The sequence below is a fragment of the Falco punctatus genome, assembly GCF_963210335.1.
Source record: "Falco punctatus genome assembly, chromosome: 1".
Taxonomy (NCBI): Eukaryota; Metazoa; Chordata; class Aves; order Falconiformes; family Falconidae; genus Falco; species Falco punctatus.
In genome coordinates, this window is record NC_137580.1 from 107,190,836 (window position 1) to 107,211,595 (window position 20,760).

Genomic DNA, 20,760 nt, shown 5'->3' on the forward strand with positions numbered 1-20,760 from the left:
TCATGTTAAATTGGTCATTTTATTTACAACAGTTTCACTAAAGAGCATTTCAGATTTCATTCAAGTTGTTGCTACACATGATTTTCCAGCTTGTACTACATGGCTGCCTTACCACATGACACTTAGCTTTGATGAAAGATCACATTGCAGCTTCCTTTGACAGGGAAATTAAGTCCTCTGAAGGATGCTTCTGGGAAGCTCTGACAGACAGGTCTTCATCTCTTGTAGTTCCTGGATCTGAGCACTCTGAGGACCACAGTGCACTGACAAAATCTCCTCTGCTCTTTGAATCGTGCTTAGAGCTTCAGAAACTGCAAATCTGAAATAGGAAGAGAATAAGAATAGATGATACAAAATACTTAATTCAGCTCCTTGACTTACACAACCTCTACCTCCTCCCCAACAAAAACCTAAACCTGTTCATGGGTATAGATCCTACCTTCCACTGCCTTTCAGCACCAGGCAAATAGTGTGCACTTCAGCCGCAAAGGGAGGATGATGAGGGGAGAAAAGGTAAGGAAAGGGACAAAAACTTGAAATGTTATCTTTGAGTACAGGTACCCACTACATCCTCACTGCAGCTCCTGCTAAAATTCTTCAGTCAAAGGGAGGTGTTGTGAGAAGATTTTCAGAAGCAGTCAGGGGATTTGCTTACCAAAACAGAGCAAGAGGATCTTAATTCCCCCTTCAAAAAGATGTCAACAACATTATACAACTGAGATATAAACACCAAAGGTGTTTAAAAAAAGGTGTCAAAATAAAACAATAAGACAGGGAATAAATGGAGCCAGGGAGAAGAAAAGAATAGATAGGCATAAAACTGAGAAATGGGTCCAAAATGAGTCATGAGGTAGAAGTGAACCCCAATGGGATTAACGAGCCTGCACTTGAGTGATGGCCAACTTTTATATCTGTGCCAGACTGCCCAGGGTCCTGCAAGACACCCTGCAAGGTGCCAAGGGCCACCTTGTCAGACACAGGAGTGGTGCAGGGAAGGGACAGAGAATGAAAGCAAATTTACCCATTGAAAAGAATTTGTGCCAGCTTGAAAAGTTCATGACCTATTTCTACACTTGATGGCCCATGATGCATTTCCACAATCCGAATACTCCTCTCCAGGTGCCTGGCTGCTTCCTGCCACTTCCCTGAGGGAAAAAAACCAAACCAAAACAAAAAATGAGTCATGAATACTTTCTAGAGCTACTGCCACAGGAAAAATCTGACAGTGTCATGCAAAATGTAATGAACTATGTGTCCACAGAATTCTTGGGAGGCTGCTGACCAGGACAGGGAATGTAGAAGAACATGAGATCACATTATTGTTCACTGGCTGCCGGGAATGCAGTTTTGGATAAAGCAGTCTTTCTGAGAGTCCTGCCATCAAAACTAGAGAAATGCAGTAGGAGAGGAGTGAAAGGGCTAGCCAGAGAAAAGGCTAGTCATGTTGAATTCAAAGCTCAGAAGACTAAAGATAATGAGAAGACAACGTCATACCAAGAGTAGCATAGACCTGTGCCAGATGATCCTCCATCTCTCCCATCAGCAAATGCTCTGAAGACAAGAAATTTCCAGCATCCATCTGACATTTCAGGAGTGTTTCGATAGCCTGATCTGTAACAAAAGAGGGTGTCAAATTCATCCTACTATCCAGTCTCCAGCTTTCCATGATCCATGAAATAACATCAGTCCAATCTCATCTTTGCATCTTACACAGCCAGATTTGGTCAGGATTCAACATTGACTTCATCTGCAACCCTGCTTATTCTAACGCAGTGCTGGCCCAACTCACTCCAGGAAAGAAAGGCCTGGGAATGCATAACTCCAATGTTACCCTGAGTTCTTTTAGTTACTATGGAACAATGTGTGACTTATATTAATACCCGGATCAGGGGTTTAAAAAACAGTAAAGCTCAAGTCCCCAGGGACACCAGGCTGCATGCCAAAAGACCCCAACTGCATAAGCAACAGTGCCATCTCATGGCTAGAACTACGTCGTCGCCCGATGCGCACTCATTAGCTGCTGACCTTAAAGTAGAAAGCTGAGTCTTACCAGCCTTCCTGTCCCTTAGCAGTTCTAATCCTTCCTTGATTTGTCGCTGAAGGTCCCGTAAACGGCACGACAGACTCTCTCTGCTGACTGAGATCGCGCACACTTCATTTGAACAACAAAGCATGTCTTCCCCCTGTGGAAATCATCCCTGTGATTATTCCTGCTTTCGTTCAACTCAAACCTTACTTTCCATCTCCGTTATCTCTGTATTGCGTTATAGAGGTGCTAAATCATTTCTCAGCTGCATTCATTAAACAAAGTGACTTGCTTGTAAATTGCTATTAGCTCATTTGATTTTATGAGAAACTCCCAGGAATAGCTATGACTATTTGGGCTATGGATTAGGCCAAAGCAGGGTCACGTGGTACACAATTAATGTTCGTACAAAATACACACTAGCCTACACACTGTTTTCATTTATATCCTTTGAACTGCAGAGCATGACTCTCTCTACATACAGCTCCTGTACATACACCTTCTGTTCTAGACTCCAGGCCTCCATTTTCTTCCTAAATATACCCCTTCCTCTCATCCATGGCCCTGATATTCTGAAGTTCTTCCATCAGGTTCAAAGGGATTTTAACTTGCGGTTGAAGGCATTATTTTCCCTATAATGCTGGAAGACTGACATACAAGAATGTCACAAGAAAGCTAAGAACAGTGAGAGACTGTCTTGACTCTACAAGGACTTTTGTCCTCTGAGCCAAGATCCCAGACTGAGGTTTTTAACTCTTGACTTTCCCAGAGACCCAAATGTTACACATCCTAGTAAGTTATACAATCATAACTAATGAAGAACTACCTGCATTGGAGCCCGGCAGCTCGGACAGCAGAATGAGTTTCTCATGGACACCACACTCTTGACATCAGACTCTAACTCATCAAGGCATGCCTGACAGCGACACTCAAAGAAATACTGCCTGAGAAGCTGTTGTCTCTCAGCAACCCTCATTCTACATTGGTGAGGCCCTGCAAAGGGATGGCAAGGGTAGAAATCTCTAAACAGGTACAGTTCTTAACATCAGACTAAAATCTTTGTTATAATTAAGACTAGATATACCATCTTTTGGAGAGGGCACAACTGGAGACCAAAAATGTAATAGAGATAAATCAAGAGATAAAATCTTGTGCTGATATATTCGATCAAGGCTTATACATAAACAAAGATTCTAACAACATTATACTGGGAATTATGATATTAATAGCAACTAGTTAGCATGCCAAGTCGAGGTGAAAGGATGTCTGTGCCTTGAGACAGAGAGTTAATACTTACCATAGCAATGGAAAATCTCTTGGCCGCTTGGGATTGGCTGTGATGCCCTGACAGTGGCAGCTGTCCCACTGAATGACACACTGATATTGGGACAGCATGAATGGTTCAGAAGGCTGAGGACAGGAAAGAAGGCTGTCGCCAGGCGCACAGGCTTCTTATTTACAACAGCACTATCTCCGGACCCTAAAGACAGAGGAAAAACAAGTAGGTTGAAAATGAATGCTCAGTAACCCACGCAACTTATGCAATGAGCACTGTGACCAACTGCAGATAGGAGAGCAGAAAGGTTTCTGCTATATTGCTGCAATAAATAGCTAAATAACCTCTACTTGTGCACCAAAGAACAGGCCAGTATGGGACAGGCCATTACATTTTAAGCAAGTCATTCCCATCTGCAATGGAAGCTTTATAATTTAATCTCTTCACACAAGCTAGATGAGCAAGAACAGGGAACAGCTTAAAGTTTTTATCTTACCTAACTCCTGCATTACAGTGATTGCTTGTGCATTACATTGCAGCTGTAATACATGCCTCAGCATCGCTTCTGCCATAATCTTCAGTTCTAGAGACAATTCACCCGATGTTTTTTCACACGTCTTTGGTTTAGACCACTTCTCAGATGATTCCTGATTCAAAACAGCAGCCTCTAGGCCAGCTTCTTGCAGTTGTTTGCATATAGCCACTACACTCAACATGCAAAGGAACTTATGTTCAGGGCTATGCTTCTCTATATGTGGCAAAAGGTTGAACACAGCTTGGTAAGAACTTTGGTACTGACCGTTGTCATTGCAACCAGGGATACCTCTGGTACTGACTCTTGTATCTGGTGCCTCACCAAGATGTCTGCACCTTGCCTCAGGGTTATGAAGGCCCTTTTCACCACTGTGGGACCATTCCACCAGCCTCCTAACCTCCGCAAATCCTGCCAGTAGAACAGTCCTCAAGGCAACATGGCAAAAGACCCCTAACGTGAGAAGCAGTGCTCCCAAGGAGCATTCTGTCCTGTGGTACTGCTCCCATGCCATGTCTGCACAGTTCTGGCTGCAGTACTTTGCATAACTGCACCCATGGCAAGGCACTGAGGCTAAAAGCTGTCTCAGACAACGGTGGCAATAAAGATCAGCATTAGTAACTTGAGTGTCCCACACTGTTTCACTGCTGTCCTGCAGAAGAAGGCTCTCCCCTGGGCAGAGCACGCTTACGAAGGCTTCCTCTTTCAACAAGCTCTGTCCTGGCAGGATGTCCTGGGAGGCCACCAAGTGACGTCCTCTCTCTGTATCAAAATTCAATCTCAAAGATGAAGATGCACCTGAAATACTGTCATTCTCTTCCCAGGTCTCCAACTTTCTTTGAATGTCACCGCATGCTTCTTGTGCGGGCTCTGGACAGCTCTCTTTCTCATGTATTTGAATCTTCAGTTGACTTAACTTTTTTAGCAGTGTCTGGTGTGTAGGACTAGTCATGATCCCATCCATACCAATTTTATTCTCCACCACACTGAGGGCGTCTGCTGCATCCTGTAACCTCCCCAAACACAGCAGACATTCAGCTTTCCGCAGCAAGACCTTGGGCAGCAGCCTGTCTGGATAGCCATGACTTTCAGCCCTGGCGATATCTTCCAAACAAACCTAGAAACCAAGATGAGGCCTTTTAAATGGACTTGAAACCCAGCTGAGACTGGTACTCTTTTATTCTGTTCAAGATGCAGAATATTTTAATAAGACTATGTTATTCTGTGAATTCCACACGCATAGCCAATCTGTTGGCCAAATGAAGCCTCCTGACATAGAAAAAAAAGGAAAGATGGAACCTTTCAGCAAGTACAATGGATGCTGTAAGCACTGCTTCGGGAGCACATCTGACCTACAGTCTCTTGTTGGAACAATTAAATACCCATTATTGTGGGATTTGTGAAAGCACCTATTTGAACCCTGTGTGCAAACACTGTGTGGTAACACCTCAGGCTGCACCCGGGCTCCTCCACACCCCTGTCCCCCCTCACACCACGCAAGAGGCCGCAGGCCACCCCCTGTGTTCGCAGCCTGGCTCAGGGCCCCCCAGGAGCCCGGGCTAGGGGCTGCCATAGCACCCCCCCTTCCCGCTTACCTCGAAGCGCCCGAGGTGGAAGAGGGCGGCCGAGCGGTTGGCGAAGCAGACAGACACCTCAGGGCTGCCGGGGAGCTCGTGGGACGCCGCCTGTGGAGACCGGACAGCTGCCGCCTCTTGGGGGGCCACGGGGACCCCTCACGGGGAGCCACCCCTCCCCGGGGATCCCCTCACGGGAGCCACCCCTCCCCAGCGGCCCTTCGGCGGGAGACCCCGGGCCGTGAGGAGCCCGCCGCGGGGCTGTCCCCGCTCCACCTACCTGCGAGTAGAGCCTCGCGGCGGCCCCATAATGGCGGCGCCCGAACAACCGGTTTCCCTCCTCCCGGTAGAAGCGCGCGGCCGCCGGCTCCTTGCCCGCCCGCGCCCGGCGGCACAAGCGCCGCAGAGCTGCCGCCTCCTCCTCGGGCCTGAGGGACACGGGGGTCAGCTCCGCGCTCCGCCCGCCCCGTTCCGCCCCGCCCCACCCGCCGCTCACCGCAGGAGGCCGCAGCCCAGGCGCACCATGTCGTGCGGCGACGCTACCGTCAACTGCTCCCGCAGCTGCGGCTCCAGCGCGGCCCAGCACCGGGCAGCGCACAGCCGCCACTCCTCCACCGGCAGCGCCATCACCGATAGCCTAATGGCGGCGCCCAGCAGCACCGGTAGTACGCTCCCGGCAGCGCTTCCGCCGTACGGTGCCGAGCAGCCAATGGGTGCGCTGCAATGCAGGCGGCAGGCGTACGCGCGGCGCTGACGTACCGGCGCGCCGGAAGTGGGGGGGCGCAGCTCCGGACGGCGGGAGGATTTGGCGGCAGCGGCGGAACGCAGCGGCAAACGCAGCACCATGAGCGTGCAACTGAGCGAGGGTGCCATCGCGGTGAGGGGCTAGTGCCGGTTTCTCGTGGTGTGGTGTGGTGGGGGAGGGGAGATGGGCTGGGCTCGGCTGGGCTCGGTCTTTGGGTGGGAAGGCTTAGTCGGGCCTGGGCCTGAGGAGAAGGGGTTGGGTACCGTATCTGGCGCGGTCCTGAGGGGACAAACTAGGCCTGGAACTGAGCTCGGTGCTGGGAGGCAGGGAGGGCGCTGGTCGAGTCTAACGGTGACGGTTATTCTCTCGTCTTTGGCCCTTCCATGGCAATTTCTCTTCACCAGTGGCTCTCTAAGTGTTCCTGAGTGAGGTGGTGGTACCTTTCTGAGGGTCTTCCTTTCTTTTTTCTAGGCGATAATGCAAGGGGAGAACGTCTCCAAACCCGTGCTGCAAGTAATTGTGAGTACTCTCCACTACCTCTTGTGCTAGTGCATTAGTGACTGCGTGTGCTTCCACGTGGGTTTCTGAGTGCAGCCAAACTTCTCTGCAGAGGAGCTGAGCTAGGCTGATGCACTCTTAATTTTGTTCTACATGGTTTGGGCTATGTTTTTTATGTCAGTGCTCAAAAGAATAGGTAGATCACTTGCTAACGGTGTCACTTTATGGTTTTGAAGAGTTTCTGAACAAATGAGAGCTAATCTGTTGTTTCCCCGCAGAATACACGGGCTATAGCTACAGGAAACGGGCCACCACGTTACCGAGTGTTGATGAGTGATGGGGTTAACACACTCTCCTGTAAGTACAACAAGCTGCATTGAGATTTTTTGCAAATGTTGAGGATACTAATGGTGCTAAAGTTTCCAGTCTAGTGTCTAAGGTGCAAAGTGTTGAAATGAGTATTGAAGGAGTTGTGGTTTGTATAAGGACCTCAGACTCTCAAGTGTGCACCTGTATTTTAAAGTAATTTAGCTTAATCTTTCTTTGACTTCTATTCTGGCTATCACTGTGCTTTGAAGTTTGGGGAATAAATACAGTATAGTTTATGCTCAGTTTTGGTGGCTTTGTCAGCACTTACACTCTTTTCCATGTGTCTAACTAACTAAGCAAGTTTAGATCTAATGCAACACTAGATTGGCTGAAAGTTGGGGTCAGCCACGGCAGCCCCTTTTAAGGTTGGCATATGTTATTTGTTTCAATGTTTTTCTTCTGTTTCTGCAGCGTTCATGTTGGCAACACAGCTGAACTCTCTGGTGGAAGAGGAACGCTTATCAGCCCAATGTATTTGCCAGGTTAACAGATTCATTGTCAACAGCCTGAAAGATGGAAGGTATATATGTTTCTTTAAGTATGATCCTACAGAAAGGCAGCTGCACTAGTGGGTGCTCTGTCCCTCGTGACTAAGCAGAGGCCAAATGCTTTTGATTGGATTATCTGAAAATATTCAGTCTTCAGAGTGCAGGAGGGAAAGTGCACAGCACAAGCTATAGCAGAAATAAAAAAATTACAGAATGTGTCTGAAGTGGATTCAGAGATATCTACTACAGTGATATAGTAATTAGATGTTTCCAGTTGGAATATTCCAAATTGTACAAAGCTTCATCCACTTAAAATTATCTGCTGTGGGAAAGAAACAGTGAAGATTTCTTGTTAGTTACGCGTTGTGGAATCTGGTCTTTTGTGAAAATCTGAGGGAAGGGAGGTAGGATACTGTAAAATGAGAAGGAAGCTGAGTGATTATAGAAAAACTATGTGTCTAGGAAAATATGAGCTGAGGTTCGTGTTCTTTTCCAGCATTTTTGTGGAGAGAATATAACTTTTTTTAGGCAGCAAGTATATTCTCTCTTGTAAAATATGGCATGCTTTTGATACTTTTAAAACACTAGTTTCAAGCTAAATTTTTTAGTGCCCATTCAGCCTACTGTCAGCTGTCCTTGATGAAATGTGACACTGTTTCAAGCCTACTTGTACCTCGTGAGAGGGCTAAGTTCACAGTGAAGAGCTTTTGTCTTCCAGATCCCTTGTCCAAAGAACCAGCCCTTGATGGTTGGTTCTTTTATCTGCAACAAAGGATATCCAGAGTCTGATAAGCTTGCAGAGGCAGTGGAAATCTTTATTGCTGTCTGTTCTGTGTTTGTAGGAGAGTGGTTATACTGATGGATTTAAATGTTCTGAAAACTGCTGATAAGGTTGGTGGGAATATTGGCAATCCAGTGCCGTACAATGAAGGTGAGTGTCCTCTGTAAACAAATACCTTTCTGAACAGACTGTTATGATAGCTTTTCACTGTCTGTCTCTCTTGCTTGAAAAGAAGCAATCAGACATGTTCAGCTTTCTTATACCTGGAAGTGATGTCCAGATCTTGACAATCCTTTCTATTTGTGTTACACAAAGTGGGTTTGTTCATATTTTGATAAACTACACCATTGCTGGACCTTCAGTCTCTACATCGTATTGGGAAGTATCTATACCTTATGATAACATCGACAGGTTTTTATTATATGTTAGTGGTCTCTACGTAGAGTTCCAGTAAGTATGCGGAAGCTATTCTATGTCTCCTCATAATGAGTAATCAAATAGATTGTAATTTCTTCTGTCTGGAAAGAAAACAGCAGGAAGAAGATGTAATAATGATCTGTGAAAGTATAAGATGGCATGGAGGGGATGAATAAAGAATGATGAATCTCACTTTCTCTTCTATGTTCATTTGATGCTCTTTAGTTCTCATATTGTCAGGTAGTGGTTTTAAAACAAAGGCTGTACTGCACCCCCAAACAGTGCATAGTTAAATTACAGAATTTGTTGAGGTAGGTGCCAAAAATTGGCACAGGTTCAAAAAGCAATTAGATGTGAAAGAAAAATCCATTAAAGGCTGTTAAACATAACAATACATCCTCTGCATGAATGTTAGGTTCAGGAAGCACTAAAACTTAGATTGCTTGAACTACATAGATGAGAGACTGCTATGAAAACACAGCCAGCATACAGACTTCCTTAAACACCCGTTCCAACCCAGTCATCTAAAAATGATGATGCGCTGAGTGGACCTTAATCTGACCTTTTATTTTTATTATGTTGCGTAAGTAACCATTTCATGTGCTGAGCTTACAGTTCTGAGGCAAACATTTTTTGACTTAATACATATTTTTCTCCCCTGGGGTACATTCAACAGTATGTTCTATTCTTCCAGGTCTGATTTTTTAAAAAAGAGAGAGGTTGATAAGCACTTAAAGAAAATATTTTAACAGCTCTGTCTTGATGTATATACAGATAATGGATAAAATTTAATAGCAAATAGCTCTTCTTGAAGACTTTTTTTTTTCTTTTTTTCTGGTGGAAGTGAATTAATATATTTTTGTTACTAAGGGACCATGCATTAATGACAACAATTTTCTGTAGGATATTTGGGACAAACAGTGGTGGTAGGTACACTGCCATTCTGCTTTAAAACCTACTTCGCGAATTGAAGCAGAAATTAGACTTCATTGCAAAAGCAAAGTCATCTTTCTTCATTAACTTTTCTTTTTCCTAGGGAATTAGAGGGGCGTTTGTTAAATGAGCCTAAAGAATCCTTTGTTCCTTTGATAGTTACTTAGCTAATTGCTGTTTAAAAAATGTGTTGACATCTCAGATTTTATGGTTTAATCCCACAGTTGCTGTAGAGACCAAGATTTTCAGAATAGCTATTGAGCAGACTGTTTTTTGCCTCTCTACCATTTCCCTTGCTTATGTGATACTAGAGCTTGTGAACTATAGTGTGTTTCAGTTATCATATTGTTGCTTGGAAACGACTGGGAATGTGGTATCTTTTAGAACTGAACTGAAAATATACCTTTAAGACTATAAATTTTGGTAAAATTGTCATTACTTTGATCAAAGTTGTGTTCTTCATTTAGACTTACAAAAGTATTCAGCAATGATTTCTTCAAATCTAAATGCTTTTGGAGATGTTACAGGTCTATGATTGTAGTAAGTGTGGTCTTGTGCTAGGTAGTTAACAGATAGCAAATTTGATGTGATGTACACTTCATTTTAACACTGACGTTATTCTGCAGGCTTCATACTCTTTTTATTTGATGCTAAATAAGGTGTCAGTTACAAAAGATGGTAATGATTTACATTAAGTATACTTAACCCAGCTTTTCTGCTCTGCAGGCTGCCCGATTTGTCATGAAGGCTGTGATAAAATGGCAGAGGTGTATTTCAAGTTGCAGATTCTTTTAAATTCCTGTATTTATTGAGAGATTGTATTTTTGAGGAACACCCAGCTAATGCAGAATGAGTATCTAAGAGCACTTTGTGGAAAAAGTTCAGGTATTTTAAAAAGAGGGTTTAGTCCTACTTTTTGAAATCCAGATTTCAAATTATTAGACCTAGGATTGAGGGACAGTCTTTCCTAGACCGTAATATCACAGTAGGACCCGGGGAGTGAGAAGCTGCCTTTTGGCCACTTTTCGCTTGAGCAGTAGGTGGTTAATCTGCCTAACAAGGAAGCCGGAGACTCAAGCTTCTTAATACATGTCATAAAAACTTTACAGGCAGCATTTCATAATAGTATCGAAAATTAAGATTGAGCAGTTTACCATCTAGTTTTCAACAAGAACTAATGTTATTACTGTCATTAATCTCATTCAAATTAGTTTGATGCTGGACTTTCTTCTTACTATGACAATTACTTGCTACTTATGTTTAACTTATGTCTTTAATCTTTCAGTGTTGAAATGTTTTTATACTTACACATTCACTTGAACCCCTTATTCTTACCCTTCCCATCATTTTGATTTGGTGTGCATTCTTTCAAAATGCATTTTCTTCCTTCCTCTTCCCCTCCATGCTACTGTGCGGTTTTCTGTCACCATGGTACTGTAGCAATACCTCTGGGTAACAGATGATTGGAAGCAGAGAACCACTGTTAGATGGCTGTTACGTTCGAGTGGGCTGTGTGGCTAGCTTTGGCCAAAGGTCTTGAGTTTAACTAACCCAGTATATGCAGCAGAAATGGATCAGGTATTTCAAGTGTTTTTTTCAGCTTCCACTAATAAAAACTAACAGCGAAAACCAGGCAGAGCCAGGCAGAGTCATCAATTTTGTGAGCACCTTAATGATCTGTAGGCTACCAGTCACCAAAAAACGTAGTTTAGGAGTCCCTAGACTCCACAAGTGAGAAAATTGGAGAGATATTTCTGCTACTTCTGTATTTGAACACATGCACAGATGTGTTAATATATTCTTAATCTGTTGAGAAACACCAGGCTATGTGTAGGCAGCCATTAAAATGTGAATTTGTGTTTCATAATACACAAGTGTTCTAATATATGTGACAGTCTTTTGTTTGGTTTTTGGAGATGTTTGTTTGTTTTGTTGTTTTTTTTTAATTAAGAAGTCCTAGGGAAAAAAATTATTTGAACAAAAGTAGCAAGGAAGTCTCTTGCTGTTTCATATGTGCATGCCTGTTCTTCTTGAATATTCTGCCCCTGACCAGACATATTTTTGTCTTAATGTGTTTTATTGGGTTTTTTTTTCCTTCTTCCCTTCCACAAAATGAATTTGGGGTGTTGAGCACTGACCCTGACTGGGGTCCTCGGAGTACCTGAGGCAGCTGAGCAAGGGTGAAATCTGGCTTCTCCATCTAGTGGATTCTGCAGTAAATACACATTGCTGTTTGACGTCACTCTGTTGCCAGGGAGACTGCTGTCACCAGTTCACCGATGTGACTCTACTGCGGCAAGTTAGAGGAGCAGATTGGGTTTTGTGCAAGGACCTTATTTTGGATTAAAAATAACCAGAGGGTTACCTCTGTAGACTACACAACATCAGGCGACACTAAACCTCCTTGTGTTGCTTCTGCTCCTTTACTTTAGTTCTGTGTGATCCTTTCTTGCCCTTCTGTTCTGAGATTCTCTGCTTCTGTTGCTCGTGATGCTTATGGGCTTGGTCTGGCCTTCTTTTCCATTTTCTCTGACCATCTTTCTCCTCACATCCCAAATTATAGACACTTTGCCTGCTCAGGCCTAGGACTTCTTGCAAACCGATGGCTTGAGAATTAGTTGTGTTCAAAAAGACAAATATGTTGGATATTTTCACATCTGGAGGCAAGATATGATAGGATAATTATTCTGCAAAGGAATTCAGATTTTTTGAATGGGAGATTAGTGTTTTAATGTACTATTTTTCTAGATAATGTCACTCTGCTTTTTCTCTTGTAATTTGTCATCAATGTAAGGCAAGTAAAAGCCCTGGAATCTAAAAAAAGCCATAAATGCATGATATGTACTTATTATGGCATCACTTTGCTCCCTAAGCAATATATTGCTGTGTCCCAAGAGGGACCCAGATGAATGCTGAGATGATAACTCCATCACCCCCACATTAAATATCTTCATATTTTGGAAATAGAAGGTGTTTTCTTTGTCTTGTGTTAACTTCAGATTTGATTTTTACCCAGTGGGTTTTGGCCCTGTCTGAGCTTTAAGAGGGAATTCTCCTACAGATTTTTATCTTAGCTGCTAGGTAGTAGCAGAAACTACCTGTCAGAGCAATACAAGCCTATAAAAACTGAGAGGTTGTCAAGATTACTTCAGTGCTGTCCTTTTAAATAACTGTCAACCCTGAATTCTTTCAAAGTAGAAAGCAGCTGCTTGAGGAAAGATATCTGACTGGAATTCCTCCATGGTAATACTGTTCAACAGAGAGCTTGCTACTGCTGTCCTATAACACCTGAATTTTAGCTTGTGTTCTGTGTGTTTTAAATGATTTTTTTCATGCAAGCCTTATTTCCTAAAAAGGCTTAAGCATAGTTTTAATTACTGTGCTCCCTACTGTACTATATGGTCTCTTTCCATGTGATTACCAGGGCAAGGGCAGCAACGTTCTTCAGCTCCAGCAGCAAATCCAGCACCCAGCAAACCACAGCAACAAAACGGCAATTTGTCAGTAGCAGGTAAGAGTAATCGTGGGCAGGAATTCTGGTTTGCATTTCTGCATTGCAAAGCTACAGCTTACATTTCAAAAAGATCCTTTCTCTAATGGTGTTGCACAAGAAACACTCTTAATGACTAATCCATAGCTTGACAAGGTGAATTCTCTCAAGAGGCTGCTGTACGCTTGCATTTAATGGTGAATTTTTAAAATTCACCGCCTTCACTCTTCTTCCCCAAGGAAACAAAGATAGGAAACAACTTTGACAAAGCAGTGTAAACTGAACATTTCCTCTGATGCAGTTTTGCATTCTTGAAACAGCGCTCTGTGGACACCCGAGCAGGCTAGTTTGGAGCTGGCCAGGTGTGTTATTGATGCTGGGATATTGAGACCAAACAGTTTAGGTGGCGCAGGACTGAAACTATTTGGTAGTACATCTATAAATACGGCTTATTGGTCAAGACTTTACATAGTGAAATACTGAAAAAGACAGTCAACTTAAAATGTCAGCCTGTAGACTTTTTTGGAAGCAACAAAGTTGTCATTCCTAGCTCTTGGTACTGTTTTAACTTCTCTGTTTCTTTACTCCTGTGTTTAAGAAGTACTTTGAAATAGTAAAATTTTGGCCCTTGCTTACTGCATCAGAAAACAAACTTTTCCTTCCTGTACTTAAAGCTGATCATAAGACTTCTATGCTTACACATTGACAAGATTCAGTTTAAAATTAGTAGTGTTGCTTTGTGTCAGGAAATTATTTGATTGTGGGGTACTGCTCCTCAGTTGTTCCCCCAGATGGTGTAGATCTAAAGCTCGATGTGCCGTATTTTAGAGAATTTACTGCTAACTAGTTGTTTCCCACTTGGACCGTATTTAAGTGACTGACTCTGGACACATCTCTGTTTCCAGTGCAAGTGCTCTAAAGATTTGAAAGTGTCTCTTCTGCATCAGTGTGCAGCTAGAAAATACTTGTGGCCAAGAGCAGAAGTGATTCAATGAACATTTAGCCATTCTGTGGGGCCCACAGAGCCCAGTGAATACAGCTTTAAGTGTCTATTCCATGGCAAGTGTAGTGTAACTTTTCCCGCCACGCTGTGGGGAGCTGCGTAGAAGGCAGAGTTTTGCCTGACTTTGCACTGTGGGTTGGGTTTAACCTGGCTTTTGACTGCAAGGCTGAAATCCTTTGTGCTTTATTGTGGTTTTTGAAAGGTCCTGCTGCTGTCAAGTACCATGCTCCCTCAAACCAGTTTGGTAAAGTGAGCACTCCCAGCTCAGTGAAGACACCAGGGGGATCACAGGCCAAAGTAGTGCCGATTGCCAGCTTGAACCCATACCAATCTAAGTGAGTTATCATGGTTTGCCAGGTATTATTCAATATCACGGGCATGAGGGAACAATAGCTTCTTTTTGCGTTCTAGTGTATGAATCTCTGTCTAATCATTCTTTGAGTTCTTTTGGCTTTATTGGTTAACTTCAAACAAACAAAACCAACAATAACAACAAAACCACCCAGAGAAAAAAACAAACAAAACCTCCATAGAAACAGCTGTGGGGGGGTTGCTTCTTTTGTTTTGTTTCTTGTTTGCATTTTTGTTTTGGTTTGGTTTTTTGGAGTTGGGGTTTTTTTTCTTACCTTTTTTTTTCTTTCATTATTTCATAAACATTCCAGCAAGCTGAGATTTGCCTTTGCATTGTCTTGGTGAAGTTACCCTGCTGAGCTTGATAGGTTTTTAATATTGGAGTTGAAAATCAATTGACTTTTGGGGTTTTTTTCCTAAAGCAAGCTTCTTTTTGGTAACGTAATGACAAAACAGCTCACTAAGCTATTCACTTTGGCTACTGTTCTGTTGAAAAGCATGAGGATGTAATTATTTCCTGAATGACATTTTTAAGTTATGCAAACTGATTTGATTACCTAAGTTAAACATGAGTCCTGTAATTGAGCTCTTGAGTTCTAGCAGGGCTTTTCAGAACAGGCAAACTGCTCTATGAGAAATGTACTTTAGAAGAGTAAAAGTTTTGAGGCCTGCTTCTGTGCAGAAGGATGTTCGCTACTGTTATCATACTATATAAGGCTTCATCTAGTGGCCTTGGTGCTTTCTGAACGACTTTCTGCCTTTGATGGTCTTGGCAAATTAAAACAGGAAGCAACAGAAAACTGGGTGGAATTGCTGAGGTGCAGTGGGAAGATTCTGTCTTTTAAATAGTGACATTCCAGTTCCAAAGGTTTGTCAATTCAATCTCTGCTTTAAAAAAGAAAAAAAAAAAGACATGGAACAGTGATGCTGTTTATCTCCCCACCCCCTGATTTCAGGTGGACCATTTGTGCTCGTGTTACCCAAAAAGGCCAGATCCGCACATGGAGCAACTCCCGCGGTGAAGGAAAGCTCTTTTCTGTAGAGCTAGTTGATGAAAGTGTAAGTGTCATATGTTGAGAAAAAGATAATGTATGCCAGATGCTGATGAACCCTTCATAAAGACAGAATAGAGGAAATAAAGTGTGTTATAGGAAATGTTTTTTTTATTACGACTGAAACTTGTATTCCTGTATTCATTAAGCTGAGCATCAACAACCCAGTTTTTATCCAGAATGAAGTCTTAAATGTATGGCATTACTGATTATTTTTCATCGGAGTCTGTAGTGTGTGACTGAATTTTTGCAGCTTCAAAATGTAGTTGTTCATGGAAACTGACAACCTAATACTGAGGTTTGTGGTGGTTTCCTGTAGATTGAGTGAGGTCTTATCCTTGCTTAGATACCTGCTACAAAAAGAGGAGTGAGAGAAGCATTGCCTCCAAGTTATAAGCTTTCATTTTCATGAGGAAATTGGAGTACAAATTATTGTAATACTAGGAAATTTCATCTGTGGTTTGTTTGGAGAATGGTATCTGATTAATCTAACTAAACTTGCAGTTTGTCAAACCTCTTACCAAATTACAGCCTTCTGTCGTGAAAACAAACGATTCTGCTAGATTATGTTTAGTATAAAATGCGAGGTTAATAATGTAACATGTTGTTACCAGCCATTTGTTTTCTCTGCATACTGTCTGTATTGAATTTTTTTAAAAAACTCTTTATATCTAATGAGTTTATAATTGTTGTTAATTCGTACTTAAAGACCTGACATCATGTGTGAGTGGGAGATACATCACAATATACTGTGTGCTAACTTGTGGCGCTGCCTGATCTATTGATTTTTTTTTTTCTTTGCATGTAATGGCAATTAATGCTAGCTTTATAAATACCTTTTCAGAGGTGTATATAGGACATATGTAGTTCTTATGCATTTAATTGTGGAATTCTAGATATACTAATGAGACTTGAATATGTGATTTGATGGTCAGGTGTAGAAAATGTCATTTTAGCTATAACTACAAATGCAAAGAGAATGTTGTTTGTTTCTCACATGCCTGGAGCTAGCCTGGCAGACCATGCTGTGTCTGTAGAACTGATGCCACTTAACATTGCAAAGATTTCTTTTTATTTTTTTTTTCATGCTGAATTTCAGTTCTGACCAGCTCTCCTATTTTCCTGCAGGGTGAGATTAGAGCTACTGCATTCAATGATCAAGCAGACAAGTTCTTTCCACTCATTGAATTGAACAAGGTATAGTAGCATTGTGCTTTCATAGACTAACAAGAGCTAGAAAAGAGGAACTTCAGCATAGCAAGGATTTTTAAAGGTGAACACAATCTATTTTCTCTGTTTGACTTCTGATAATATCCTTTGTTTCATTGTTTTCTCCTGTAGGTATATTATTTTACCAAAGGCAATTTGAAGACTGCTAACAAGCAATATACAGCTGTTAAGAATGACTATGAGATTACATTCACTAATGAGACTTCAGTTGTGCCCTGTGATGATGCCCAGCATCTTCCATCTGTTCAGTTTGAGTTTGTATCCATCTCTGACTTGGAGAACACACCTAAGGACTCGATTGTTGGTCAGTCTAACTAGCAAAATGGCAAGCTTGAAAGCTTTGCAGTTTTACTTTTATATCCTGAATACTGGGGAGGTAGTGAGCATACAATGCTTCAAGTGTTGGGATGTCTTGAATGAAGTTATCCATTGGTTGCCATTAAAAATACTGCGGGTAGCTTTCCTGTTAAGGTGTCTTTGTCCTGTTCTGCTAACAACATATAATGATTTTTCTTCAAACTTGTGCTTCAAATTGTACTATGATCATTGTTTTCCACAGAAGAGGGCTGATAGAACAATGTCCTTGCTCAGCACGTGTGCATTTCATACCTTCTGTGGTCTTGCTTTCTTTCACTATCTAATTATCTCTGTAGTGATTTTGGCATAATTCATTGCTTCCCAGTCCAGGCTGCATGACTGTTTTGGCTTGCTTTGTGAAGTATTGGAGGTTTGTTTTTCTGTAATTTGCTGGGCAGAGTACTCCGGAAAAATCAGAGGCTTGGGTGGGGGCGAGGGTTCTCAGGTTTCACAGGCACAAGATGCCTGTGATTCAGAGGCATTCAGCTAGGAATTTTAAAGGTAGATCTGTAATATTTAAAAAATGGTCTATTTTTAGGGAGTGCAGAGGGGATTGCGTTAGCTCTTACTACCCAAACATGCAGACCCATCTAAGTTGCAGCTTATAGTCGTGGGGCTACAGTGAAGGCACTAGCCTGTTGCTTCGTTTTGTTAGTCACTTTTAAACCCCTTGCTTGAGAGACTTGTGCTTAAACAGCAAGTGTGTTACAGAATCGAGGCTGAAGTCATTTGACAGAATGTGATGGGAAAAGATAGTACAATGCCTTGATCTTGCTAATGTGGTGAGGCTTGCATTCATGAATATCTTAATGAATTCATCAACAAAATTAAAGCACTGAAGAGTTCTGTAGTGGAGCATTCCTACCATAATACACTTAATTTCCATATCAGATTTGATTTGAATAAGGAGCTAGGATACAAGGTAAAAATCTGACAGTAGGTTTGAATTCTTCTCTTATGATCTTGTATTCCCCAACTGTGACCCTTGAGTAACTCTAAATTGTAACTGTTTTTCAGATGTAATTGGGATTTGTAAGAGCTATGAAGATGTCACTAAAATTACAGTGAAAGCTAACAATAGGGAGGTATCAAAGAGGAACGTGCATCTGATGGATACATCAGGGAAACTGGTGACAGCTACGCTATGGGGAAATGAGGTATGTGCTCTCTTACCTGTTCTTAGGCAAAGGTTCCTTTGTGTAGGGTGAGGAACTGAGTGTGCTCTTGTCATCCGAGATGGGCATAGCACTGAGACAGAGTCCGGGGTGTTCAAGGATCAGGGGCAGAAAGAAGGTGAAGGACTGTCTGGTTGCATTCAGGTGTGATGTTCTTAACCTTTCTCTGACAAACTGCTGACATGATCTGACTAATGTGTTCTGAACAACTGCAGACATTATGTCTCAAACCCAAAGACTGAAGATAACAGTCTTCTGGTTTAGGAGAAGGTACGAGTTGCAGTTTGATTATGGAAAAGCCCAGTGGCTACAGCTGTCTCATTTGACATGAATTTTATTTGTAAGGTGGGATACATGTTACCTTGCATAAATTGCTACTTAACTAGGGGGTTGAGAGGCTGTATCTCAGACTAGGAGTTTAAAGCATCAGAACCTTGGAGCTGAAAGTTTGAGTAGCTGCAGTAAACTGCTTCTGTATCCTTTTAACAGGCTACTTTGTTTTCCACTGATGTTGTAGATACTTAGGGATTTATGTTCCAGTATATAAAATGGGAGTGATCCTACCAGCTTGACAGTGATGCTTTATGGCTAAATGATCAAGTGCACTGATATTGTAGGTAGCTAAACACCATTAACCATCTGCTGATATAAATGAAATAAACCAAAGCTCAATATCACAAAGTTTTGAGGTTGCACCAAGTTGTTATAGGAGACGCTACTGGTAATCAATTCCTGGCATAACTCTTCCTGCGGAGATCAGGGTCTGCATTTTACCAAGTTAAATCTGCTTGCTTGCTTGTAGAATAGACACAATAACAAGCGTGGAGGGGATGTGACGTATGGCTTGCAGCTGGCACAGTTAGGGTTAGGATCTCTGTCTCCTTTGTAACAGTCATTGCCCTAACTGCTGGGATGTTTTGTGTTCTTTTTGGATCTCATGGATACAGTGAACGCTACTGCTAACTCTAGCTTGTTTGTAATCTAAGCACACGATCCTCCCCTTGCTTGCTAGGTGGTGTGGGGTCCAGAAAATCTATACCTTTCAAAATCTCTCTCATGCCAACAGGTTCTTTGTTAGTGTCAGACTTTACTCAAATAACAAACTGATGTCAACTGAACAGCATTAAAGCAGCTTTACGAGATTAAAAATGGAAAATGGAAAGAAAGTTGAGGGACAGTGTTTGGTCAGCATACGTACGCTTCTTGTAGTAGTATTTGTAGTAGTTGTTGAAGTAGTAGAATAAACATGATTGGCTCAGTCAAGCCAAGTGAGTTATTTCGTTTTCTGAAGAGTCTAATCTGACCAAATAATTTCTCCTGTTCAGAGAAACCCCCGTTCCTATAACCAGTCTCCCTTTCTAAAATCCTTGTGTAAAACTCCTGGTGGAGGGGACCCATCGTTCCCCCAACCCCCTGCCCAAAGTGGTGGTGTGACTTAAGGATTCTCTGGGTCCACAAAAAATGGGCTGTTGGGATTAGAGCTTTAATTGTTAGCTGCCTTTTCTTAAGCTCCTAGTGATACTGTTTAAAGCCTTACCTTCTAAATACAGTGAGACAGTTTGATTTGGGTTTAGTCTCTTGTCATCTTCTGTGAATTATGACTGCAAGCTCAGTACTTGTACCATATTGTGCTACTAATGTTTTCTGTTTTTCGTACATGCAGGCTGAACAGTTTGATGGTTCTAGACAACCTGTGATAGCCATCAAAGGAGCCAGAGTCTCTGATTTTGGTGGTAGAAGCCTGTCTGTCCTGTCCTCGAGTACAGTTGTTATCAACCCTGATAGCCCAGAGGCTTTTAAGCTCCGAGGATGGTATGATTGTGTGTTTATGTTGATTCATTCCAGCCTGCTGTGCTTTTTTGTTCTGTTTTGTTCTGTTCCTCTGTGCTTGAGCAGTCTATATAGTACTGAAGAAAGGTAGCAGAGGATATAGATTCCAAGGTTGTAGAAACTTCTCTTCCTTGAAAGCACTAGAGCCTGAAAGGCTGTCCTTCTTCAGTTGTTCAATTCAAAAACTTATAATTCCATGACAGACCTTGAAAAATTGAAATAGGAGTAGTGCATGCTGACCCAAAGCCTTGGAAGGCAGCATGAAATCAGACTTGACCAGCTTCACTTTCTGAGGCATGATCTGAGAGAACAATATTTTTTTCACAGGCTTTTTCCGTTGTATGAAATCTGATATGCACTCTGTCAGTGTGGACTGGAAGAACTATGTTGATTTCTTCCAGTGTTTATTCCTTATCAGATATTTTTCAGATAGCAAAATAACATTTTTATTGTTGTCAGGAAAACAAAGTGATTTCTTGCTGGTTTATTGCTTCTACTGTAGATGGTTGCTAAATTGTCTGCTATAACTACTAATAAGGTAAGGCATGGCGTATGTACAAATAGGGTTAAGTGGTGACAGCATCAGATTTGTGAATCTTGGATTTTCAGGTTCTAGGTAAATCATCCAAACAT

At 42.1% G+C, this 20,760-nt stretch overlaps 2 protein-coding genes across 3 annotated transcripts in view; one reads left to right on the top strand and one right to left on the bottom strand.

The window, feature by feature from the left end:
- On the bottom strand, positions 1-6,281 carry SMYD4 (SET and MYND domain containing 4; the record flags this gene model as incomplete). Of its 2 annotated transcripts, none has more annotated exons than XM_080380250.1 (10): positions 1-319; positions 1,022-1,145; positions 1,495-1,611; positions 2,051-2,183; positions 2,853-3,019; positions 3,324-3,506; positions 3,799-4,951; positions 5,430-5,519; positions 5,689-5,836; positions 5,905-6,281. In XM_080380250.1, the coding sequence occupies 10 exons, from the start codon at positions 6,279-6,281 to the stop codon at positions 169-171; spliced, it is 2,643 nt and encodes an 880-aa protein (XP_080236376.1). In that variant the 3' UTR covers positions 1-168. The 2 variants fall into 2 exon arrangements, with proteins under 2 accessions (XP_080236376.1, XP_080236377.1); XM_080380251.1 differs by having other exon boundaries at positions 180-319; positions 1,511-1,611.
- Positions 6,150-20,760, top strand: part of RPA1 (replication protein A1) — a 22,864-nt gene continuing 8,253 nt past the window's right edge. Inside the window, exons 1-12 of the mRNA XM_080380344.1 lie at positions 6,150-6,285; positions 6,625-6,672; positions 6,930-7,008; positions 7,432-7,540; positions 8,351-8,439; positions 13,064-13,150; positions 14,335-14,467; positions 15,440-15,542; positions 16,664-16,732; positions 16,877-17,069; positions 18,140-18,279; positions 19,961-20,109. Coding sequence (XP_080236470.1) covers positions 6,253-6,285; positions 6,625-6,672; positions 6,930-7,008; positions 7,432-7,540; positions 8,351-8,439; positions 13,064-13,150; positions 14,335-14,467; positions 15,440-15,542; positions 16,664-16,732; positions 16,877-17,069; positions 18,140-18,279; positions 19,961-20,109 — 1,232 coding nt within the window. The 5' untranslated portion in view covers positions 6,150-6,252. The remainder of the gene's footprint in view (positions 6,286-6,624; positions 6,673-6,929; positions 7,009-7,431; positions 7,541-8,350; positions 8,440-13,063; positions 13,151-14,334; positions 14,468-15,439; positions 15,543-16,663; positions 16,733-16,876; positions 17,070-18,139; positions 18,280-19,960; positions 20,110-20,760) is intronic.